This window comes from Pinus tabuliformis, chromosome 4_2 (genome assembly GCF_031772625.1).
Source record: "Pinus tabuliformis cultivar Carrire ecotype Pingquan chromosome 4_2, CPIR1, whole genome shotgun sequence".
Lineage (NCBI taxonomy): Eukaryota > Viridiplantae > Streptophyta > Pinopsida > Pinales > Pinaceae > Pinus > Pinus tabuliformis.
The window spans coordinates 138,574,299-138,601,739 of NC_142304.1; the positions used below are offsets into that span (position 1 = coordinate 138,574,299).

A 27,441-nucleotide genomic window follows, 5' to 3' on the forward strand; every position below is an offset into this window, starting at 1 on the left:
GTGGTAGATTGTGAAAAAGAGCATCAGAGGAGGAGGTAAGGGTGTGAACTGCAGAAGGATTATACTCTTGAATATATCGGTGACACAACTCCGAAGTGCGGCAACATTTTGGTACCAAGGGATCTGAAGTTTGATGGAGGCAACACGGATCAAATAGAATGAGGCAAAATGGCAACCTAAAACCCCGGAAGGCCAATGACGATGCAAGGATATCCCAACCCGACGAGAAGCAAAAGTGTTGATGTTCAAGAGTGACTAGTTGTTGTAGGTAATCAATGACGACTTCCAAATTTTCCCCCACCATTGCTGGTGAGTACCCCAATGATTTTTTAAAAACTAGCTTGAGGGGGATAGCATATGCTTGTGATATAAGTTCGACCTTTGGACGAATCCAATCTAGTGATATTTTAACGAGCCCTAGGGAGGAGAAGCTCGAGCCTTGTCATGGTAACGAGTCCAATGTCGTCAGGGTTTAACGAGTCTGACATAGGTAAAACTCAGAGTCTTTTTCATGTTTATAGAGTTTGAAAAAGACACGAAAAAGAAAACTCCAGGGGGGTCCTTTTTCGTAAATTTGTGTCTCTCGAGGCCGAAAAAGTAGAAAACAATACTCGAAGGAATCGCTTGACCATTACGATCAAGGAGTACTTTTCGTGATTAGTGTTCGCGATCTGAAAAAGTAAAAAAGAAATCGGAGACACGACGTTTCATAACCAAAATCGAACTTGAAACGACAAAAGCCCGGCCATCTTTTTGTATTTATACGGTCGGAAAAGCGCTGAAAGTGGACCACCTTTTTATTCCGTTTAACGATTTGAGAAGGAAAACTCAGCGATCTTTTCGTCTTTTATAAGTCGGAAAAGAGCTTAAAGAAGACTTGTGGAAAATTTCACAATATGGACCAAGCATGTATCAATCATTAAATGTATCCATCGTCCCTGTTTCTGCACAAAAAAACAAAGTATAAGATCTATTCGACAAAAATGCACTATAAATTTGAAAAATTAGGTCAAAACCCTAAAACCATAGGTAAAAACCAAAACATGTTGCAAAACCCAAGCCCTATAGTTTAAAAACCCTAAAAATTTGAAAAATATCTATATAAAGGCCTATGGTAAATCATTTTTACATTGTGTTTTGAGTTTTTAACCTTTGGTAACTTTTCAACTACAGACTTGTGCAATTTTTGGAACTCAATTCCATCGCCTGTGGTTGACCATTTCGCGCAAGACTTTCGCCAAGTACATCAATCCCTCCTTTGCATTTTGATTGTTTTGAAGTCGAATTTCATGCATTTTAGGTGGTTTTTGGTGAATTTTTTGTTTCACAACCGCGCCTCGGTCATCGCAGAAGTCCGTCACAGGTTAGCGACGATCGAGGATTTTTCACACACCATAATTGGCATCGTCGCGGGAAACAGGTGTACTTGTTATCACCCCAAGAAACTCTCCTAGGTTGTATATCAGAGATGCTTGGGAACATTACAAACTCAACAAAATGTTGGATAAATGGTGGATGAAGGAAAGTAATGTTGCATATTCAAGCCAGATAACCACTTCTACTGTGCTTAACCCCAGACATGGGTGAACACCCCCAGACTACAAGGCTTTAGACCACCAATTACTCACAATTTTAAGAAAATGTGATGATGGAGAACACTAACCACACCAGCAGATGCACAGAACCCTGTGATAGCCGGCTGCAACCAGTGGAAAGGTCTGTAAATCTATTTCCTAATGCACAGACAGGATGACAGCTCTATGGCATTAAAACAACAGATACCTGCATACAAATTCAATGATACTAGCTAGATTCTAACATAGAGGTGGGATGACAGCCCCTCTAATGCTAAACATCAACAACACATGAATAAATGCATAATAGGCACAACCTGGAACAAAGAAGAAGAAGTGGAAAGTGAGCCATTAACAGCAAAAGAAGCTTGTATTAGCTGAATATGAAGACCAGAAGCTGCAGGTATCATAGTAGTTACAGTCTCCAGAAGTTGAAACTTACAACAAAATAACATTCATCAACCTATTACATTCTGTCTTCTGGATATATATAGAGGTTGATTACAAGAACACTCTGTTGTGTTACACGAGAAAGGGTCATAATGGACTAACAACCATATTAATTCTTAGATATGGGCTCTACTATGGTTTGACTGTCTTAATGAGCAAATCGGCCTTTCTTCTGGTGTTTTGCTGTCCTTCTTTGATCAAGCGGAGTACTGACTGACAGAGGGCCATAACTAATAAATGTTGTTATCTACCCGAGGTCATCCATTTTCTTCTTGGTCATGCTCTTCTTTAAATGCAGTTGGTGAGAAGTAATGGCACAAAGTGCTGGATCTAGCCTTCTTCCTCCTTCGGGAGCACAAAACAGGTTAAAGGTGTTAAGATTTCATGGCGGAAGCATGGGCGGAAGGAGAATAAACATTAGCCGTTAGATTAAACAATCGAACGACGAAGATCTATTTTGAAAGAGGAATCGGGAGGAGCGGGTGGAGACAATCGTCAGCCGTTAGATCTGCCCGTGGCAGATCCAACGGTTATCGCGCGGCAGAGAAGCGCAAACGTTAACGAGCGGGGAAAGGCGGTTTTGCGGGCAGGCGGTTTTCCCCGCACCGCTTTCAGCATCGGGCGGTTTCGGTATGCGACGGTGCAATCAAGTAATAAAGCACCGCGTGGCAGATTAAAACCGTTGCCCCCGCGGGTTATCGTGCGCGCAAGTCGCGCGATCGAGGGACGCGTCCACTGTTGATCGTGCGATGGACGGTCAGATGACAAGGAAAGTGCACGAGTTTTAACGCGCAGGCGGAGAATGTAAAGACCATTAGATCGGGGTGATCAACGGCTGAGATTTCAAAAACTTCAGAGGGTTAAAATGGCGCGGGTTCATGTTTTAAACGCCCGAGCTAAAGAAAAGGGTTATGGAGAATTTATAAAGATAAAACAGAGGCAGTATGATCTTGGCGCCCGGGAGTTAAAGCAAACAGGTTTATGCGAGGTTTTAGAATAAATAGAGATAGCGGGGGTTAGGAAATATGAGTAGGGTGAAAGGGAATACAGGTTTATGAAGGATTTTGGAGGAAACTAAGAACAGCGGAAGTGATGAGAATATGAGAAAATGAAGGAGGGGGAAGGACAAGACTGCAGCAAGTTTTCTTTTAGCATAATACAACATGGCAAAGCTGTCCTTGACCCTCAACTATTCAAAATTGTAGCAGACCTAACACTGGCTCCTTCTGGGGATGAGATCCTCCCTGTGACGTATTAGAACCTGCAGACCAATGCCTTCATACAAAACCAGCTTAAAAACATTTGCCTAGTATCCATTGGGCATGGGGTCAAACCAAGTTTATTCTAAAACCTGAAAAAGAAACTGCTTACAGTCATTAAGGCCTGAAAACTTAAAACTTTTTTTTTAAAACTGCCCATCTGCTGGGCCACCCAAAATTGTTTCTCCTGCTCTCGGCCCCTTTATCATAGAGTTGCAAAACAGGATTTATTTGATCCTCTACTCACTCAAATAGTTTAGGACATTTGAGCTCAATAGGTAGAAATGGATCAACCTTCATCTCCCTTCTTTGTATTTTCCTCCTTGGACATTTTTTATGGGAGCCTATGTACACCTATTGAATAATCATGGCTATGTACTTATCTTTGTCACCTGTGGCCTGCACAATTAATATGAATGGTGTACCAATGTGTTCATATGTGGAGGACATAGAGACATTATCTGCTCCTGAATCTTTCTTTGAACAATCCTCATCCAAGGAGGAGTCCCACAACTGTACATCCTCTTCTTCTGTCATCTGATAGGCTGCCCTTTCAATCTTTGTGGAGGTCTCTTGAGCAGGTTTCAGAAAATCAAAACTGAGGTGATCAGTCTCAGCCTTGAGAATAGAGCCATTTCCTGCCTCAATGTTCAAGGGGCAACTGTGAGGGATTGTCATTTGAGCAGACAGAGAAACAAGAGATGATGGGGAGCTTTCCTCTCCCTCTTTGATCACTGGACAGGGGACAAAAACAGGCTGGAAAATTGGCAAATCTGCATAGCCATGTGAAGATGGGCTGGCTTCGGGCACAGATTCTTCGAAGATGAAGGTGCCTTCTATTGATTGCTGTTGCTAATCAGCTTGTTGTTCTGCAGCTACAACAAACTCATAAGCAGTGCCTCTGGATATTGCTTTCTCATAAGCAGCTCTTGTTAGGAAAGGAGCACCTTCCAAAGCATGGACCTCCTCCTCATGCTGCACTTCTTCCATGACTATATTCTGTAAAAGGGGCCTCGCCCCTTTGTCTTCATTTGTAATCTTATTTCTTTGCAGAATCTGCAAATGCTCATGTGTTCCACTACATGGATTTGGAGTTGGAAAAGAAATGGAACAAAGAGCTCCTGCCTCCTTAGAATTCTGCTCAGCGTTTAGTTTTGAAACTTCAGAGGCCAAGAACTCAATCATCCTAGCTAATTCATCAATCTCAGGCTCTGAGGATGATGAGGATTCACATCCCTGTCTTCTCCTTTCAACATCACCTTCAAGGCTCTCTGCAGCAATAATATTTGCTTCTACTTCAAAGGCTGCAGATTGCATATTAGCCAAAGAAGTGCATCTTCTTTCTCATAACAGCAGGCAGAAATGAGAATTGAAGGCATTGGCATAAGTAATCATAGCAGAAGTAGGGGTAGGTATTACTTCAGCTGGCATTCTACTGTACATATGATTGAATCTGATGTTAAATTCAGACAGCAGCTCACCATCTTCTCTCTGCAAGTTCCCAAATTCATCATGATAAAAGAGTAGATCTTTATTATTCCCCCAGTGCTTTAGGAACACATCATCTAAGGCCTCAATGTCTGCAATAGACCTAGGGGGTAAATCTCTAAACCATTTTCTAGCTTCCCCATCTAGGCTTTGGACAAAAACCCTCACCCAGACATCTTCTTCATTGATATCCAGGTTATCAGCATAGCTATAAAAGGCCTCGAGGTGCTCTTCAGCTGATACTGCCTTTGCACCAGTAAACTTTGGCATCAATTCTTGATAGTCTCCTGCAGGCATGGCATTCAAAGGGGTAGGCAAGACTAAGGGTCCATACCTAGCAGCGACTATTCTTTCTATCTTTGTGAGGGCTTGCTGGCCTGCCATGACTGAGGTATACGAAAGGGATACTGGTGGACTGAGTGGAATGAATCAATGAATGGAATGGCAGAAACAGAGGAATATGATGGACATCAAGGAAAGCTTCTTTGAACTAAGGTCCGAAAGGGAAATGAATGACTAAGGAGCTATATAAATCTCTGAAGGTGACATTCACTAATAGAGATACATGGAACTTTTAAGGCTTACCTGGTCCTGATGCTCCTTCCTGCGAGATTTTCTTCTGCTTAACAATCTTCTCAGGATTAGGCAATGGTTCAGTGCTTCTAAGGATTTCTCCAAGCATGCTGTAGGAATTTACAGGGTAAGTTCCTCAGAAAGAACACCAAAAGGACACCGCTCACAACCAGATCACAGATCAATACACCAGTATTTTTGACGTGGTTAAAACCCTCAAAGAGGGAAACAGTCCACGGCCTGCGCCAACGTGGCTACTACAGGCAATTTATTAATCAAAGAATGAAAGTTTACATAAGCTTCTCTCATGCACGGATTACCCGAACAATGACCCTCCATGCGCTTTAAATAGAACTCATGGACCAATCGGGTGTCAAGCCACGGATCAAGTGTCGGTAATACCGGGGAGAGAGTGAACCGTCGGATCACTACATATCGTGACCGTCGGATTGTAAGTTACAAAATGTACAACGGTAAAGAAACACACTTTACCTAACTCTATACCTAACTCTACACTAGACCAAGTTGAACTTAACTATATCCTATGTGTCGGAATATCCTAACATCCCCCCTTAAGAACAACTTGGGATAGGATTGAAGGATTTACAAATATGACACAATAGGAGAAGGAAGGAGGCACTAGAGCCTATCCCCCCTTAGTGACAACTTCCTGAACTCCAAGCATATATCGAAGTTTAGTGAACTTCGCCTCTGTGAGAGCCTTTGTGAAGATGTCTGCAACCTGATCATCTGTTGAACAATATTGCACTTCAAGAACATGGTCATGAATGAGCTTTTGATGAAGTGCATGTGTAGTTCAATGTGTTTGCTGCGCTGATGCTGGACTGGATCTTTGCATAGCTGAATGGCACTTTGATTATCACACCAAAGTGTGGTTGGATGCTGCTGCTCAAAGCCAAACTCTGATAGGATCTGACGAAGCCACAAGGCTTCCTTACTAGCTTCCACGGCACCACGATACTCTGCTTCTGCTGACGAAAGAGAAATGGCAGCCTGTTTCTTACAAGCCCATGTAATAGGTCCTGAACCAAGAGTGAAGACATAACCGGCAGTAGACTTCCGATCATCAGGGTCACCAGCCCAATCAGAATCAGTGAAACCAACTAATAGAGGAGCAGCTTTGGCACTGTAATGAATCCCAAACTGTACTGTACCTCGAACATAACGAAGTATTCTTTTAGTTGCTTTCCAATGACTTTCACGGGGGTTTTGCATAAAACGAGCAACAAGGCCAACAACAAAGGAAAGGTCAGGACGAGTATGGGTTAAATACAAGAGGAACTTACCCTGTAAATTCCTACATGGTATCAGAACACCAAAAGGACACCGCTCACAACCAGATCACAGATCAATACACCAGTATTTTTGACGTGGTTAAAACCCTCAAAGAGGGAAACAGTCCACGGCCTGCGCCAACGTGGCTACTACAGGCAATTTATTAATCAAAGAATGAAAGTTTACATAAGCTTCTCTCATGCACGGATTACCCGAACAATGACCCTCCATGCGCTTTAAATAGAACTCATGGACCAATCGGGTGTCAAGCCACGGATCAAGTGTCGGTAATACCGAGGAGAGAGTGAACCATCGGATCACTACATATCGTGACCGTCGGATTGTAAGTTACAAAATGTACAACGGTAAATAAACACACTTTACCTAACTCTATACCTAACTCTACACTAGACCAAGTTGAACTTAACTATATCCTATGTGTCGGAATATCCTAACACATGCCTCACCAACTTCACCAGAACCTCAATGTGGAGTGGCCAAAGGATGGTCTTCCTCCAATGGAGTCGCCAGATAGATGATTACAACCAAAATATGTGTCCAGACCTTGTCTATCATCAAAATCTGGCACTGTGTCGTTCTCCCAGGGAAGATGAGCTTCAATCTCCTCTCCCCGGCAACGGCGCCAATTAATGTTATCACCCCAAGAAACTCTCCTAGGTTGTATATCAGAGATGCTCGGAAACATTATAAACTCAACAAAATGTTGGATAAATGGTGGATGAATGAAAGAAATGCTGCATATTCAAGCCAGATAACCACTTCTACTGTGCTTAACCCTAGACATGGGTGAACACCCCTAGACTACAAGGCTTTAGACCACCAATTACTCACAGTTTTAAGAAAATGTGATGATGGAGAAGACTGATCACACCGACAGATGCATAGGACCTTGTGATGGCCGGCTGCAACCAGTTAAAAGTTCTATAAATCTATTTCGTAATGCACAGACACGATGACAACTCTCTGGCATTAAAACAACAGAAACCTGCATACAAATTCAATGATACTAGCTAGATTCTAACACAGAGGTGGGATGACAGCCCCTCTAATGTTAAACATCAACAGCACATGAATAAATGCATAACACGCACACCCTAGAACAAAGAAGAAGAAGTGGACAGTGAGCCATTAACAGCAAAAGAAGCTTGTATTCGCTGAAAATGAAGACTAGAGGCTGCAGGTATCACAGTAGTTACAATCTCCAGAAGTTGAAGCTTACAACAAAATAACATTTATCAACCTATTACATTATGTCTTCTGGATATATATAGAGGTTGATTACAAGAACACTCTGTTGTATTACACGAGAAAGGGTCATAATGGACTAACAACTATATTAATTCTTAGATATGGGCTCTACTATGGTCTGACTGTCTTAATGAACAAATCGGCCTTTCTTCTGGTGTTCTGCTGTCCTTCTCTGATCAAGCGGAGTACTGACTGATACAAGGCCATAACTGATAAATGTTGTTATCTGCCCGAGGTCGTCCATTTTCTTCTCGACCATGCTCTTCTTTAAATGCAGTTGTTGAGAAGTAATGGCGCAATGTGCTGGATCTGGCCTTCTTCCTCCTTCGGGAGCACAAGACAGGTTAAAGGTGTTAAGATTTCATGGTGGAAGCATGGGCGGAAGGAGAATAAACATCAGCCGTTAGATTAAACAATCGAACGGCGGAGATCTATTCTGAAAGAGGAATCGGGAGGAGCGGACGGAGACAATTGTCAGCCGTTAGATCCGCCTGTGGCAGATCCAACGGTTATCGCGCGGCAGAGAAGCGCAAATGTTAACGACCGGGGAAAGGCGGTTTTGCGGGCAGGCGGTTTTCCCCGCACCGCTTTTGGCGTCGGGCGGTTTCCATATGCGACGGTGCGATCAAGTAATAAAGCGCCGCCCTCGCGGGTTATCGCGCGCGCAAATCGCGCAATCGAGGGAAGCATCCACTGTTGATTGTGCGATGGATGGTCAGATGACAAGGAAAGTGCACGAGTTTTAACGCGCAGGCTGAGAACGTACAGACCATTAGATCGAGGTGATCAACGGCTGAGATTTCAAAAATGTCAGAGGTTTAAAATGGCGTGGGTTCATGTTTTAAACGCCCGAGCTAAAGAAAAGGGTTATGGAGAATTTATAAAGATAAAACACAGGGAGAATGATCTTGGCGCCCGGGAGTTAAAGCAAACAGGTTTATGTGAGGTTTTAGAATAAATAGAGATAGTGGGGGTTAAGAAATATGAGCAGGGTGAAGGGAATACAGGTTTATGAAGGATTTTGGAGGAAACTAAGAATAGCGGAAGTGATGAGAATATGAGAAAATGAAGGAGGGGGAAGTACAAGACTGCAACAAGTTTTTTTTAAGCATAATACAACATGGCAAAGTTGTCCTTGACCCTCAACTGTTCAAAATTGTAACGGAGCTAACAATACTGCTGCAACGATCCGACAAAAAATGAACTACGAAATCGAGTCGTCGCGACTGTTTTAAAAACAGCTGCAACGGCGCCGCGAATATGAATTTTTCATTTTTGGCAGCATTTTGAACAGTCAAAACAATTCTAATTGATGTTATTGGTTTATGCAGGGTGTGATAATGGTGTACGTGTGGCAAGAGTGAACTCATGACGTTGATGATGAAAGAGCACTCAATGATCCTCAATGCAGAAGAGCCCTGCGAAACTGCGGGCTACTGAAATTTTTCCTCACACCACTCCTTCGGGCACAGCTAGACTTGCTCGAGTTCTTGATTCGCTCGTGGAACCCGACGGAGGGCAAGTTTGTTATTCGGGGTCAGGAGATTGAGTTCGATGCGACCGACATATATTCCTTGACAGGCTTATCTCATCGAGGTGAGAAACCCCGCATGGAGGGCATGTGGGTTGGCAGAGAGACTCTCGATATGCTGATTGCACGAGTGTGCCCGGGGGCACACAAATCAGCCACCAGTGGGAAACTGCAAATCCCAACAGTGGAGGATTTGACACTTTGTGTCTTACTGTTCACGATTACAAGAGCAGCAAGCTCTCAGGCACAGCACGAGGCAACTAAGACCCAACTGCGGTTGGCTCTAGATTTCCTTAACCCGACCATGTATGACTGGGCTGAGGCAGTGTCTCTAAACATGAAGAGACAACTGACCAAATGCCGACGCAGAGAGACCAAACAGTTTGGATATGGGTCCATCCTAATACCGCTCATGCTGGAGCGGGTACCATCACTTCAGCTGCAAGACATGGACCTGTACGTGCCAGGACCGCGAGAGACTCGCATCACCAGATGGGCACATGTGATGCCACGAGGAGGTGGCGGTCGGCCAGTCTCATGGGGAGTACTCTTCCAGGAGTGGTTGGATCGGCAGACGGTTATTGTTGAGGATTGGCCCTATGCGGGCACAGACTTCCGAGGAGATCCTGACATGCTGCTCCCACCCGGCAAGCAATGGGACGAGAGAGGTAACACACTTGGTTAACCACCACACTATTTATGTGTTTTTGTTTTTTATAATGTTTTTGGATTTTTAAATGTATATGTCTTAATCATTATGTTCATTTCATTTTGCAGATGTGGGACCAGAGGCATGTGGGTCTTGCTCCTACTGCACGGAGGGAGGACAAGAGAGAGTTGGCTCTGCCACGCCCAGGCGGTGATGCAGAAGAGATTGCCCAGAACCTCGAGGGCCTGACTGAGGGGATCCCGGATTACAAAGGGTACGAGGAGGTCCCGCGAGAGTACCAGAGACATACTGCTGGCGTATCACCTAGGGTCCACAGACTCCTAAGACGAGTAGTGCGGGCGGTGGTCTGCTATAGGGAGCAAAACCCACCACAGTAAATGCCTAGGTTTCTTTTTCTGCTATTTTGAGAGACGTGTCTCAGGTGTATCACAAACACATACTCTATTTTTTGACATACACACTACTTTTGAGTGCCTCGGTGCGCCACATGATATATATATATATATATATATATATATATATATATATATATATACTATGTATGTTTTATCACTGTGTCTAAATGTTTGTATACTATGTTTGATTATAAATTGCGTAAATGTTTGTTTAATACATGATTTGCCAATGCATCAGTTAACGTGTTTAATCTTCTTGGAATGTGTTGATATGTGATAAAATAAAAAAAAAATTCCAATAATTTAACACGCAAATACAACCTTAAAATTTGAGGGTTTCTGACGGAATAACGCCCGTTAAATTGGAGAACAACAAGTTGAGAATCCAGATTCACAACCAACGCACGAATATCGAGGTTAACAGCCTCGGTCAATAGTTCAATGACAGCACTATATTCAACGACATTGTTTGTGGTACAACCTACACAAACACCTTGAAGGTCTACTAACTCACCTTGAGGATCGTAGATCACCCATGCAGCGGAGGAAAGATTCTGGGTACTGCGACAGGCACCATCAGCGAAACCATTGTAAAGTGCACCATACATCTGCACAAAAAGTAAAAAGACACAATAAGCGGCGATAATGCCTACACACCAAGCCGCACATGCACACACTGAAACGCAGTATGTACACAGCAGATGCACGAAGTTCATGCATAATATTTTTTGAGATAAAGTCCATTCTGGGGCTTATCTAGAGGGTTCCTTTCATAATCAATCAAATCATAGGCCCCTTTTTGCAAAATGCGTTTCACAATATAAGGCCCATGCCACATAGGCTCGAATTTGTCTGCCCCCAGCTTATCATTCGCTTGATCGTAGAGCAAGACTAAGTCTCCCTCAATGAAAGAACGAGGGGTAACAGTTTGATCGAAGTGAGTTTTCACTCTCTTCTTCTATGCTTCAATGACTAAAGAGGCTAGTCGACGGGTCTCGTCTAGCCGCTCTAGGTAAAGAAGACGTTCTTCTATCAGAGTAGTATTCAGGAGCAATTCGACAACTAATTTAAGAGAAGGGATCTCGCATTCAATCGGAAGGGTAGCCTCTAGACCGTAAACAAGTTGAAACGGGGTGAATCCGGTGGCATCCTTCACTGAAGTATGGTAGGCCCATAAGGCAGAAAACAACATCAAATGCCAGTTAGACTTGTGCATGCCAATGGTACGCTGAAGCATCGTGACCAACACCTTGTTGACGGCTTCTACTTGGCCATTGGCCTGAGGATAATACGACGTCGAACTATCATGACGCAAGCCTAGCTTGGTTGTTAATTCAGTCATCATATGACCACGGAAATGAGAACCATGATCAGTGACAATAGCCTGAGGGACTCCGAATCGAGAAATTACATGATTGAATAAAAACTGAGCCGCTGTCTTACCGTCATTAGATAATGTAGGCATCGCCTCGGCCCATTTCGTAAAATAATCAACGGCAACGATGATATACCCATGCCCCCCGGCCGAGTGAAGGTTACAAGTCATATAATCTATGCCCCATTTGGCAAAAGGGCTGACGGTAATGACAGGGTGTAAAGGAGAGGGAGGCGCACGCATCTTCCGTTGGTAGATTTGGCATGCATGACAAGAACGGATGGCGAGAATGCAATCCTTAAAAATAGAGGGCCAAAAATAACCAACGCGGAGGATCTTTTGGGTAGTAGCATAACCGGACATATGACCACCACAGGCACCAGAGTGGCAGTCATTCAAGACTCGTTCGGCTTCCTCGAACGTCAAACAACGACGGAGAACAGAATCAATGCCGAGACGGTAAAGGGTGTCCTTGATAATGCGATAAGGCTGAGAATGATGGCGAATACGTTGCCGAGCATCCTTAGACAAATTAGGACAAAGGAGGATGTCTGGAGGTAGACAATAATATCCCGTACCAGGGATCGAGGGTGTTGATCAAGAAAAAAGTATCATCCGGAATGCGATCCTCTACTGAGAGGGTGCGGTAGCGGATGGTAACGAGCACAACAATTTAGCGAAGACAAGGGATTACTTAGACTTGGCCGTAGTAAACTCTAAATCAAACTCTTGAAGGATAACAATCCATTTTGAGTATTTGCCCCCCAGTAATTGACGCGACAAGATGTACGTCATCGGATTGCAATTAGAAATCGCGGTCGTCGTGCGCAACAAAATATAATGACGGAATCGTTGGACAGCATGAACAGCTGCCAAAGCGAGCTTCTCGACATAAGCATATTGGGTTTCCGTGTCAAGTAAATTATGACTGAGATAATAGACAACATGCTCGGCACCATCATCATCGTCTTGAACCAAGACCATGCCAATTGTGCTATCGGCGACGGCCAGATAAAGAGTATAGTCGCGGTAATAATCAGGTGGACGTAACAAACGAGCAGAAACAAGGATTGCCTTGAGTTGCTTGAAAGACTCTTGTGCAGCGACATCCCAAACAAAGGTGTCACGCTCTAATAACCGCGTATAGCCTTTAGCAATTTCAGCGTAGTTTGGAATAAAACGACGTAAAAAAATTTGCTTTACCCTGCAAACTCTGCAACTGCTGCAAAGAAGCAGGAGGAGGGAGATTCAGAATGGCTTCAACTTTGAGGGGATCCGAACGGATGCCCTCTTTAGAGATGACGAACCCAAGAAGTCTGTCAATGCAGAAAACACATTTATGCGGATTAAGACGAATACGGTAGTGTCGACGACGAAGAAAAATTTCGCGAAGGTGATTTGGATGGTCATGGCGCTTTGCAGAATGAGCCAGAAGGTCATCCAGGTAAGGCTGCACAATGTGACAAATGTCATGAAACGCATAGGACATTGTGCGTTGGAAGGTAGCACCAGCGTTTTTGAGACTGAAAAGAAGCTCCTTATAGGCAAAGGTACCCCACGGGCAGATGAAGGCAGTTTTGTGTTGATCCGCAAGCAATATATTGATCTAGTTGTAACCAGAAAAGCCGTCCATAAACGAATAAATTTCACTCCCAGCACAATTGTCAATGAGCTGGTCAATGAAAGGCGTAGGATAATTATCTTTGGGACAAGCATGATTAATGTCACGGTAGTCAACACAAACCCTAATAGTGCCTTGCTTCTTGGTCACAGGGACAATATTAGAGACCCAATCAGTGAGCAGGATGGGGTAAATAAACCCAGCTTTAAAAAGTTTTTCAACTTCACCTTTAATAGCTGCAGCCTTTCGCTAGTGCACGGGGCGTAAACGCCGTCGAACAGGTTTGGCACCAGGATACATAGGGATCTCATGCACCATTATACTAAGATCAATTCTGGGCATCTCTTCATATGACTGAGCAAAAACATCGCGAAATTCTCTTAAAAGATCAGTATAAAGTTGAATCTCCTCTAGAGTACAGGTTACTCCAATGTGTATATTCTCAACAATCCCTGATTTGGTAGAGATGTCGATAGGCATCATTCGCGTAATGTTCCCCATATTGCCTTCAGAGAAAACTTCATGGACTTGAATAGGCGTTTGAAGGGGTTGGGAGAGGACACAAGAAGCAAACTGCTCAAGACAAGTAGTCATGGCCCCGTGGCTAGGGAGAAATGAGGAGCGATGGTGATGATCAAACCAAGGAGGCTCCTCAAAATACATAGTCTCGATAATTGCTTCATCAGAAGGAAAGATTTCCTGTAACAGATCCGAAGAAGCGCTATCTCTGAGCCAAGGGGATTGTACATACGCGTTGAGAGCCCTGCTCGAAGGAGTAGGTTCAGAAGATGAAGCCGATGCAGAAACAATTTCGACATAGTTGAGCTCGGCAGGACTCAACGGCATGACATCGCCCCAGGATTCTACCTGATCAACGAGAGGGAGGACCTAAGGATCAGAACGGACAGAAATCATATTGATGGGAGCGACGTTGGGAGGTGGGAGCGAAAAAACAGCCATAAGGGCAGGATCTTTAAAATGTCCAACACCCATACTCTCATATGGAACAGAGGTATGCTCCACAAAAGGCACGTTGCCATCGGAAGAAGAAGAAGCGAAGAAGGACAATTGGTCAATCGTTACAATTTTCCCTTGGTGGGGAAAACGAAGGACGCGGAATAGAGATGAAGCCACAGCTCGCATAGCATATGTCTAGCTTCGACCTAAGAGGAGGTTGTAAGTCAAATTTGCATTGACAACTTCGACCTCAACTTCAATTGTTCTCCCTGCCAGAGTAATAGGTAGACACGGGAGGATACCGAAAGGACAGGAATCTCTTCCATCGAAGGCTTCCAAGGTATTCAGAGACTGACTCAATGTCGGGGAACCAATAGCCTTCCAACAAGCAACAGACATGATGCAAGTGAAGGCGCTCTCATGAATAACAGTGCGGTGAATATTCTTAGAGTTAATGATGACTTGAATGAGGAAAGAAATATGATGAGGCAATCTCGGTACATGATTATCAAGATCAAAAGTGATCAAATCCGAATCGGTCGGGTCAATGCCACCAATGGCTGATAGTAAAGACTTCCTTTGGGAGGGACAGCTCTGGAGGACTTCCAACACGGACATAGCCGAAGGGGCTTGGGCTAGGTCCTCAACAATGCTATAGTGCTGCGCGGCACGAGCATTAGGGTTGTAAGAAGACTTTTGGAGCACTCCCTTGGGAGGAGGTCGAATGACTGACTTGGTACTAGGCCGCTCGATATGGAGGGGACCAGTACTAGACGAAGGAATACTAGAGGGGATTTCAGTTTCCTTCCCGGCGGGTGGAGGATATTCTTTTGACCGAGTACTGATATGGATGGGAATCGTCCCAGCCATAAAGACTTGAGAGCCGAAAGTGGAAGAAGATTGAGGTTGATCAGCCACCATTTGAGTTTGTTGTGAGGGAAAAGGCTCTTTGAGCACAATAGGAGTCCCATGGGCACCTTTAAGCAAACGACTAACCTCAGACCGTCTAGGACAGTCTTTAGTATAGTGATCCTCATCACAAATGGGACAATGGTACTTAGGTTTACGCTTAGCACCTTCCTTGATCGGAGGCTTAGGAGGATCCTATTGGTTGATCGGCTTTATTCTTCCCTTTACCTTTTTTCTTACCTTTCGAAGTTTTATCTGCCGCGGTGGATTGGATGACATTAACTTCGGAAATTTTACCAGGATTGGATGAGGCCTGAGAAGCATTTTCAGTTGGAGTAGCAGACTTTTGCTTCGCAGGGTTTGCGGAAGACTTTCTAGAGGATGAACTAATGGAACCAATGACACCATCAATAGATGGCGTTGACAGAGCCTTAGAAGTTCCGGGTCATGGAGCATCAGGCAAGTAATCATATAGCGTATCAGACTGGGAATAAACCAAGTCAAGATACTGAGCACGCGCGATAGCTTGCTCTTCAGTAACACATGCCCCCGTAGCAATATCTCGGGCTATCGGACCAACGAACGAGGTCGTGAACTAGTCAGTCAAAAGCTAATCAGGGATCTAGAACTTTATCAAACGACGATGCCTCCTCCATTCATGAATATGATCGGAGATATGCTTGGTCGTGTCCTGTTTCAAAGATGTTAGAAGGTGTGTGCTCGTTTCATATCGAATCAGCGACTGAAAATGAGTTAGAAATGCCATAGCAAGCAAGTTAAAGTCTTGGAAAGTTCCACGAGCTAGCTCAATATACCATCTCGCGGCAGAGCCAGTGGGAGTCCATTGGAACAGACAAAGCTGGATAGAATCGTCAAGCCACGAGTTAGATGAAAACCATAGGTGATAGGTCATAACATGAGCTTGAGGATCTTCTCCATATTTACTGTCGAATTTGGGACAATCACCGGGGATCTTAGTCAGAACTGGTGGCCAATACAGATTATGAAGGATGGGATCATTTGTCAGTTTGGACACATCAGGCAGTGCCAAAGTTTCCAAGAAAGGTAATTGAGGATTGAAGGACATCTGAGGCTGTGGATAAGAAACGATATTAGAGTTCCATCCAGCTCCTTGTTGCCCCCATTGATTTTGCCCTGACGGATTTTGCCCGTAAGGGTTTTGTCCATAGGGATTATAAGTGTTACCAGACAGTTGACCCGGGTTTTAACCACCAGCAACCCATTGATTACCAACCTGATCAACAGGAACAGCATACAGCTGCTGAAAATTCTGATAGGGAGTGACCTGCGGCTGTTGATAATTTTGATACGAGGCAGTTTGAGGCTGCCCTTGTGGCTGCTAAAGGTTTTGAAGACCATATTGCGGCTAAGCTCCAAACTGTGCCTGGGGTCTATGCTACATTTGATAAGCAGGTTGGATTTGAAAGCCAACTTGAGCTTGGAGACCAGGTTGGGTTTGGAGTCCAGACTGGGTCTAGAAACCGGGTGGAGCTTGAGAAACAACGAGCGTTTGAGTGCCTGGTTGAACAGGACCAGATGGATGTCCTTGTGGAAACTGAGGCTGACCCATCTGGCTAGAAGGTTGGCCTGGTTGAGACTGAGGTTGACCCATTTGCCCAGAAGATTGAGCTTGCTGGGTAATGGGTTGACCTTGCGGAATCGAAGGCTAGTCTGACTGACCAGAGGGTTGAGCTGGTTGAACAGTAGGTTGGCCTTGTTGGATTTGAGGTTGGCATACTTGTCTAGAGGGTTGACCAGGCTGGACAGTAGGTTGGTCGTGCTGGATTTGAGGTTGACCTACTTGTCCAAAGGGGTGACCTTGTTAGGCACCATGTTGGCCTTGTTGGATGTAAGGCTGACCCGGTTGACCAGAAGGCTGCCCAAAGTAAGTAAAAGAGGAATCGGTGAAGGCCAAAGGTTGTCCCTAAAAGTGTTGTCCTTGTGGGCCAGCAGGTTGCCATTGATAGGGTGGACCTTGAAAAGCCGAAGGCTGTGCTTGGCCATCATGATAACCAGTGCGGCCCCAAGCAACAGATAATGGAACGGAAACCTCCACTGCAGGCTAAGATGGGAAGGATCCAGGATGATAAATATGAGCTCCTTGAGAATCATAATAATGAAACGGATTTTGTGGATCTGGATTCTGAAAAGCATACATGTACTGGTCATACGTCCACCCTGCCAGAATGGAACCGGAAGAAGGTGGAACACTACTAGTGGGATTAACAACTCTAGATGTCGATGCTAAAGGACCACCACTAGTAGGACCAACTGAAGGTCTAGCAACAGTGGTCACCACCGAGGATACAACGACGACACTAACAGCAGGAGCTAAAGAAGCCACACAAACAGTAGGTATAGTTGGGACAGATGTGACAGTCACATTGTGAATCTAGGGTATAAAAGGTTCTGAGGTCGGAGCTACAGTACGAGACCACATGGAACTCGTAGGGGGAGACCTGGAACTCATGATATCAGCCAAAGCATGGTAGCGTAAAGGCAATGTGATACCAAGAGGGGTAACACGGAACTGTGAAGTTTCCGTAGGTATAGGGATTTCGCCACTTGCCATAAAGGTTCGTCTCATCCATGTCAGAAGAAGACATCGGGTCCGAAACACCAGAAGGAGTAACGGGAAGTCCTCTTTGGAAGGTTCCCAAATAGGGTTCCAGTTAATATTGTACAATTCCTTTTCCAGGGCACGAGAGTTAAGCATTTGAATACTCAGAACAATAGGAAGGGTATCACTAACAACCGGTATCTCAGAAGCGACAGAAGATGCAAAGCCTTGGTCACTTGGTACGGGAGACGGGATCGGTGATTCCGCCAGGATGATTTAACTCAAAAGTCCTAGGAAAAGATAAAATGATCAGGAAAAACAATCCTATGCAAACTGAAACGCAGTCAAGATTTAACAAGGAAAATGTGAACGTGGTCGAATAAATTTTATGACACAGGAACAAAACTTGACTTTTTCATTTTTAAAGAGTCAAGAAAAGGACAAAAGATGACTCTAGTCACCTTCGAATATTTAAGGAGCCTGAAAGGACAAGTGCTCAGATGATCATTTTCTTTTAGGGAGTCAAAAAGGATTGAAAGTGACTTACTCTGGAGAACTAGGCAAAAGGTTTACCAGACAAATCGTAAAACTACGTATACATCTTGGTGATCAAATGAAAGAAAAATGACCAAGGACTTTCTGTACGGAAGTCAATCTTCCCAAATGTTGTGTTCGGTGCGTTACGATTCGTCGGCAGACACGACTTCCTATGGATGTAGGATGATAACCTAGTGGGGTCTCCCGATATATACTCAACGGTACGGGGAGCACAAGTCCGTACTAGCAGCTATTGAGTCACAGAAGGAGGAATCACCCAACCTTAAGCGAAAACAATAGTGACTAGGTTTAACGACGTCGGAGCACGTCTCTAGCCTAGACCTCTAAATAATGTGCATTAAGTTCCAATGCGTTGTTAATTTCATTCAGTTAATTTTAGAGTTGATCTTGAATTAGGTTTCAGTTTTCAGGCCTTACCGTATGTATGTCAAAAATCCTTAGGATGCAACTGGAATGAGTAAAGCATCAATCGTTTCGATGAACACCTACTTAAAGAAAGGTAGAGAGTTCATTTCCAAACAAACACAAAACCAAGACAAGAAAATGTAAGTGCTAAAAAACACAATGCATCAACACACTAATCCTACAGTGCATCGATACTACTAATGAAAGATTTAAAGTTTGCTTTCCAATTTCTCAAAACATGAAAATTTGTAATGCACATGTACTTTCACTTTCGTATACTAAATGAATGCAATCTCTTGATTTTTTTTTTGTAAAATTTAAAGAGACAAACAAACAAGTGTAAACCTGATTGATCCAAACAATTGTGATCTATGCTTGGTAGTGAAGAAATCGAATCGATATGAGAAATCGATTCAAAAGTCAACACTAAAAATCAACTAGCAAGAAAACAAGCAGCAAAAAGCCTCAAGCAAATCAATAGGACGGTTGTGGATGAACCTTGGATAGACAAGTAACCCAGGCAAACGGTTTGAAATACTTCAAAGAGCTAGGTCACGGGGTCTAAAACACAAGACTCACTCAAATGAAATCAAAGAGAAACAAGCCTTAACCAAAGCAATCAAAACAAGCCAATGGGAGACAGAAAACAGCAGGGGGTAAGCAAGACTGATGGTTTCAGGAGGCAAAGTTGTAAAAAACAACTTGCACAGGAATCGTCGCGAGCCTATAACAAGCAACTTGTGACGATAAGCCAATCATCGCAAGTGTAGAGATAGCAATTGAGCGACATCGTCATAGGGGTACACCTATCTTCTACGACGGTCCGATTTCAGGAATAGTCACGACTGTATGACAGGTAATCAGCGACGCATAGATTTACTAAAGAGGACAGGGCGACGTCGTCGCAACTGTTAAGCTATCTTCAGCGACGAGTTTAAAAAAAGGAAAAGACAAGTGACAACACCCGAAAAAACACCAGGCTATTCTTCCAAACAGTAAGGGGAATTCCTAGATTGACCCAGGTAATCCAAAAACTGAAGGTGCAACCCCAAAATTCAAGAGACACTAAATCAAAAGACAAACCAAGAGTAAACAAGAAGAAAACATACAAAGGACTCCCCAGCGGAGTCGCCAACTTGTGAAGTAGGAAAGTGTTCCCTCTGTGGACAGAGGCAACCCCTCTAGCCCTAGAGTGGGTCTAGTCACAGCAAAACAAAACAACAATCGATTTCCTTAAATAGTCATCGTTGGAGGCCTACCTCAAAACTGGTGTTTGGTGAAGCTTTCATTGCGCCGCTCTAGCTTCTGTTTCTTTCTCCTTAATGAGAAATCGACCTGAAACACCACAAGAAAACAACAGAGCACGTAACCGAGAACAACAATGATCTATTTACTTATAAATTCAGGGAATCATATTCATAAGCTATCAAGTAAATTGTACACAAGAATAGGAAATCGTTATTAATTGTATTAAAATAAAACAAGAGGGTCCAAGCTGGTATGTTCCTTCAAGCATTCACTCTCAAGAATGGGTCTCCCAAATGGATAATATCTCTCTCTCACTCACAAACTCTAATGCAAGGCTAAGGCACTCCACAACCTCTTACCAAACTATCAACAATTCCACACTTGTCAAACTCACACCAAAGCTATCTAATCTGCTTCAATCCAACTAGCAACCAGTAACTAGGAACTAGGAACTAGCTGATCATAGCAATGGTGAGTGCTTTTATAGGAGGAGGAGCCTCCATGAAATGAGGGAGAGGGAGCTTATCCTCAAGGGAGGTTTCATAAAAGGTGGAACTACCATCCCAGAGGAGGAAAGGCGAACCAATTTGACCCAACAACCACTTTTGTATTCACCCACAAGGCCGACTATTTGAACTAATTTGCCAAATCTTGATCGTCGTAGGTCATAAACTAGGGCTTAGTGATGACATCGCAAGGGAGCAATGCGTTCGGACCAATCGTCGCAATAAACATCTGGAAGACTTGCGCTGAGCCCTAAAATTTGACCGTCGCAGGAAACACATGTACACCTGCAACGACGTCGCAACGATACGGTTCATGACAGGGAACCATCGCACATTTTAAGGGTTTACTTGCGACAATACAGAAACTTAGGCAAAAGAGGGTCAACTTCAGCATTAGAGAGCACTTGCTTAATCTTCTTGCATCAGTGGGAAGATATGGACATGTTTATCTAGTGTATGACATAGTGGAGGGACTGAGATGAGGTCGGTAACAAATTACTGTGTAACAAGCTAAAATAGAGGAAGAATCACTAAGAGAAATTTACTGATGAATTTCTCACACTCCATAGCTTTTTTCTGACCTCGAAGAGGACCTTCTGCCCTTCCGCTAGCCTTTCTGTGTCACCCCCTGCACAGTGACTATGTCACTTCTCTGCGTTGATGAACAACGTTCCTCCTATGTGCTTCCCCTTCGAGATTTGCCCTGCACTCTCAGACTATTGTTGATGCCCTCTCTCTCCCACCTGCAACTCACTCTCTGACTCGATTTTCTCTTGCCGAACTTCATCCACTGAGAAAATTGATCTACTCGAGCAACTAAGTATCTGCCCTATTTTGTTCTCCATCGACCCATCAACTTCTCATAATCTTTTGGTGGAGTACCAACGACCAAGATTAAAACATAATCGATGGCTAAGATTAACTAGAAATCAATCCATGTCTTCTTCTAGAAGATTCTCACCATGACTTAATTAATACCCTTTAATTAAACAAATTTCCTAAATTTAGACATAAGAACCATTAAAAAAAGTTAATTATTTTAATTAAGTCGTCTCTAGTTGGAATTTCCAGAAACGATTTCTAGGTTTTTGAGAATACATGTATTCTAGCCTCTTCACAAAATTTAGTGGGTAGAACACATCCGATGCTACTAAAATCAACACCCCCATCTACCTCCATCTCCACGTCATCCTCCTGGTCACTATCAGAGAATACCTCAATGTAATGGACCTTGCCCGCTGTGCATCTGTGGCTTGGTGCCCAAGGTTCTTGACAGGTGAAACATAGCTTCCTCCTTTGGAGGTCTCTTCTGGTCTCCTCGTCCAACTATCCATGCCCCTGGTTAACTCTTGGTGGTGGGGCCCTGGTGTCCCAACTCATAGGAGGGAAAGGTGCTCGTGGTGGAATTGGTGCTCTGGTCTTGGGAATTGCAACCTGCAAATCCCAGGTACAAGTCACGACCTCCTGTAGTGTGATTGGTTTGCAAGATCTCACCAACCCACATACGGGCTCACGCAACCCCTCGACAAAGGTGTAAACTCTCCTAGCCTCGGACAGCTCCAGTACCATCACAGATACCCTCAAAAACTCAGATATGTACTGCTCATTGTTGCCAGTCTGTTTGAGCTGTGTAAACTCTCTAAAGTGGGCCTCGGTGTCCTTCCGGTCAGAACGCTCCATCTCCCTCCATGTGAAATCCTCATAAGAAGTTACGCTTGCATGCCCAAACGCAGTCAGCCCATGAAACCACCAATCACGGGCTTCACTCTCCAAGTAGCCATCTTGATGGCCTCTATCTTTGTCATCTAGCTAAGCTGGAAATATCTGTCCAGCTTCTCCACCCAAGCCTTGGTCGTACACTTGAAAGACCCATCGAATGTGGCAAGGTACATTCTTCCTACGATGCGTTGTAGCTCTGTGCTCTATGTGCTAGAACCCCCTGTGCCCTTGCCCCTCTCATTTTGCTTGAGCTGGCATAAATCTTTGAAGGAGAGTGCAACTCGAAAATCATCCCCCATGGACTACCACTCCTGGAAATAATCCCCCATGGGCATCTCATCCTGTCCACCCTATGCGCCTAGTCCTGAGGGCAAAAACGTGGGCAAGGTAATCCTGGTTGGTCTAGTGAAAACCTACGGGTGAGACATTGGTGAATGGTGGTCACACTGGTGGGATGCTCCTGAAGTCTCCCCAAATAGAAAGTCCCGATGCAAGCTCTTGTCCCAATTATGCTGCTTGATTTCATCTAACATCCGCTTCTACCCTCTGGTCAAATCATTTAGGGCCCTCAAGAGGTTCTCAAATGCTATCTCCTCTTTACTCTTTGGCTCCCCCATATTCAGCTCCACCAAGGCCTGTTCTGGAGTCTCAGTGTCCAATGTGACCTCCAATTCTCTTTCCTTGCTCCGGTACCTTTGTCTCCAGTAGATAACGTTTTGCCTATCCTCCAAGGTCATAGAAAAATCCTACAGTTGAGCCAAGATCCAAGCTCTAATACCACTATAATATTCCTACTTAGGAAATATAGTGATAAACAAAGCAAATAAGAACATGCACACACAGAAATTCAAACATATAAGTGAACACCCGGAATTCCACCAAAAATAACACCCAGCTGAGCCATTTTATTAAATAGAACAGTAGTACAATGGGGGTTTGGTGTGAGTGCACCTGGGCTTGCCAAAAGGGCAACCTAGACAAGCCCCAGGTGGAAAAGTGTAATGCCCAGACGCTGGAATGTGTAGATTCAGCTGTGCCCTGCACTGCCCTAGAGAAACTGCACTGTCTGCTGCAAAGGGTCTGTTGTATGACCCACTTCAGGTGCTCAGAAAAATCCAGGAATTAACCCCAGACACCTCTCAAATAAATCACCAAAACTCAGAAAGGGTTTGTCCTAGTTTTGACACCTGAAATTGACCCCCATTACCACGTGCTCATCAACTGGCTGGAAATTATGGCCCTCCTGAAAAATCACTGCTCCAGCCCTCCAGAAATGATGCAAATGCTGGTGCTTCACTCCTCCAGATAACTCCCTAAATTTCCCCGCTCAAATCAGCTCCAAAAGTCTCCTCTCTAGTTCCCATGTGCACCCAGAAACACCTCCTTCGCAGGCCCACGCGCACAACAAAAAGGGCCACACTGCTACAGCAAGGGCTCTCCCAAAATATGGCTGATCTTCCCCCAAAATCTCCAGCAATAGATGATGCAATGCTCCCCTAGAATCTTCCACAAGTTGCTGCTCTTCGCTGGCCTGTCCAAGGGTAATTCGTACTCTCTCCTACATGCAGGAAGCAGCAAGAAAGCCCCATGAAATACCTGTGAAAATGCTTAACTGGCTCACTATACATATCGACTTCCCTCCTTGCACTGGCACTCAAAGTCCACTGAAGCAAGGGATGAGAAACTTGCTTAAGAATCTCGTGTGCAGACTTGGCTCAACAGCTCAAGTGTGCTAGGTGAGAGTAACTGTCAAAGTGTCAAAAGGTACAAACTGATGTGAGCCTCCTCTATATATCCTTGGGTGCCTCTTCCTCATGTGGGACCCATCATCATGTGCCTTTCTTCCCCAAGAAGCTCGAGTTGCTTAGTGGTGCATATTTTTCTCTTGGGTGGCCCCCACATTCCAATAGGGGTTTGATTTGCGTATATTTCCCTTGTGCATGTGCGTCCCTTAATCAAAATTTGGGAGTGGGTTCCTCCAACCCACTTCTCCCGAGTTGGAAACCAAAAATGTCAAAATAGCAACTCCAACTCACTTAGCAATAGTTGCAAAGTGGGAATATCACACTCAATGACTGGATAAATACAAGATAATAGACTGAATCCCCACGAATAACTGTTGTTGCCCAGGGTCAATGATCTATCAAATGCTAGTTAATGGTAGGTGACATGGGTTATTTGGGAAAAGGGAATTGTTGCTTTCCCACAATCATGTTTTCTCTATAGCTATCAGTCCTCATTTGGATTGGCATTATCCAATGAACGACGAACAAGTAAACACTGGGTCACTTGAGCTATGGGAAGGGATGTTATGAACAAGCTACTTTTCTTCAGCTTTACATTTATGTAGGTTCAGATTTTTGGTAAATTTCCATGTTTTTTGGATTCTAATTTATTCTGAAATGTTTCAGCCATAGTCTTTGTCCTGCTGAGTCCCCTGGGTCCCTATAACTACTTTTATAACCCAATTAAGAAGTAAGATTTACTCTAGAAACAAAAGCAAATCTCCAAGGTATTCATAAACAATGTTTCTGAATTACTTTTAAATTATCTTTTCATACATATCGTTCACCATAATCACATATTGAGCAAACAGTCAAATCGATCAAACCTATGTCATCGATGAACATTCTTGTTATGCGTTCAAACTCTTATGCATCTTGCATACTTAATACTATTGAAGATCGAACTTTTATTACAATACATTTTCTGAATGGCTATTGCCGCCCTCAATTAAGTTGGATCTAGGTGTATATGTGCTACTCTTAATGAACCATTTGCAGCACAGAGTAATGAAATTCACTTGCAAAATGTTGCAGCTTAACGACTGCAGAAAGAAATGTACTCCAGCGAAAAGGAATACCAGTTGTGAGTCATGTATGGTTAGAGGATTCCTTGCAAGAACAGAGGAAGCTGCCAGAAAGTGCCTATAGTTTGAGAAACAACATACATGTCCATGAAGCTTCACTCACTAAAGAAATGTAAGTGAATGCATCAGGTATTTTTTCTTCTGGAAATAGTTTCTTGCTTGAGGGCTTCACTGTTGTATATGATGAATTTGATTTGATTGTAGGGAGGATCCAGTAGCCAGTTTACATGAAGGTAATTCAGCACACAAGAACATCCAACAGTGCACGGCAACACCTGAAAGGATTGATGATTCAGAGAAGCATTCTGCAAGCCAGAGTGCAAAACAAAGAGCAGCAATGGCCCATAGGGAAACAAGAAATCCCCCAGGAAGACAACGGACGAAAGCCTTCAGGTATAGTGACTCATCATCGGAGAGTCGCACATTAAATGAAAATTCAGTACAACATAGAACTGTAGGTGTAAAAAATAGGAAGAACCAAGAAAGATCATTGAAAAATGACAAGAAAGAAATGCAGATAAAATATCATTCCAAAGCGAAAGAGAGAATGCATGAAGATGAAAAGCAAGGGAAAGATGTGGTACTGATAACAGAAAGATCTCCAAATGACAGTAAGAAAGGAAGGAAGAGGCAGAAAAAATTTGAAGAGAATGAAAGTTTGCACGGAAACCACGGGAAGGGAAAAGGCAAGCCTGTAACAGGGTCCAATAGCATTCCAGAAGATCTGAAGATGACCAGTAAAGATTGTTCTCCAAAATCAATGACAAATGTAGGTGACTCAGTGCAAGCTATGCTGGCTGATATGTTACCAAACTTTGATTTCAAGAATGGCATGCCAAAAGACATCCCTCTGGTTACGAGCTCTGAACCTCCGAAAGAACAAAACATTGTTGATATTCCTGGCAGTGAGGCTGCACTACAAAAGAAAAAGAGAGTGAGTTACAAAGATATTGTAGGCCATCTGCTTGATGATAAATAAGTGAATCGGTATATATTGTATGAAACATGTTTGCAATTTGTCGCAAAGATGGAAAATTAACTCAGTTTTGCTAATTATGTGTGTTTGAAGTGAGAACACCGAGAGAGTAAACTGGATACACATGCAACATTTGTGTATAGAGTAAGCCTTAAGAGAGGATTGAGCAAAATGCTTGTCTGGTCTGGACTTTTCTAAGAATTATTATTATTATATGTTACATATATTTTTTTGTATGTACATATGTATAATATTATCACCTGATTGATTCATATTATTCCTTCGCTCCTCTGGAATATTTATTCATTTATGAACATCTCTGGATATATGACAGTTACAAATGTTGATATGCCTGTCAAATAGTACTGAAGTTTTTCACACAATTTAAAATTGAATAAATTATATGGACCTGGAATTCCGTCCATAACGAATTATGACAACATACATATGCAAACAAAATGCAAAATGTGAAATGGTCTTACAAACATTATCAACAGGGACGAAGCAAACTTTTAGATTAGAGATTAATATAATCATAAAGACTTCAAAAAATCCATATTTTAGGCAATAAATACTAGATAATCAAAGAAGTCTTCTTCCCTACTGAGCTTGGGGCCTTGGGGCCTCCACAATGTTCAGATGCCTCTCAGTCAGTTCACAAATCAAATGAGGAGTCCCTTCACTACAAAGTCTCTCATTGATTTCCTTGCCTCTTGCTTCTCATGTTCACCCAGCACATATCAAATCATGACCCCCTTAACTCAACTAGATTCCAGAGCTCCTCTGCATGAAATTAGTAGGAAAATTTTTAACTTTTCAAGCCAAGAATGTACCAACACTAGTCCAATTTGTAAATTGCACTTTTCTTAATGCATTTGGCCAACCAAGTCATGTTTTTGATCACCGAGAAAGCTCCAGTGATTAACGCACTTGGGAATAGCAACTCTCTACTTGCAAATTCATTTCTCCAGGAACTTGTATATTCCCTGCTATCTATGTATGGATCAATCAATGATTGAATGATTTATCCACATGATATTTTCAATTCCCCCACACCACTTGTAGATCAACTCTCAAAATTTGAGATGGGTACTTTTCCATACTTCCCATTGAAGTCTGAAAGAACTCTTCAGTCGCCGCCCAGGACCATAATTGTGGCAGGTGGTTGCTTCATTACCAAGTTCTTTATTCAATAAGCTTCTGTGCTGGAGG

The 27,441-nt window shown here is 43.4% G+C and overlaps 1 protein-coding gene across 1 annotated transcript in view; it reads left to right on the forward strand.

The window, feature by feature from the left end:
• Positions 1 to 26,309, forward strand: part of ATLIG4 (DNA ligase IV) — a 495,731-nt gene extending 469,422 nt beyond the window's left edge. The window contains exons 25-26 of the mRNA XM_089428338.1: positions 25,204 to 25,365; positions 25,458 to 26,309. Coding sequence (XP_089284464.1) covers positions 25,204 to 25,365; positions 25,458 to 26,232 — 937 coding nt within the window. The 3' untranslated portion in view covers positions 26,233 to 26,309. The remainder of the gene's footprint in view (positions 1 to 25,203; positions 25,366 to 25,457) is intronic.
• Positions 26,310 to 27,441: the final 1,132 nt, after the last annotated feature.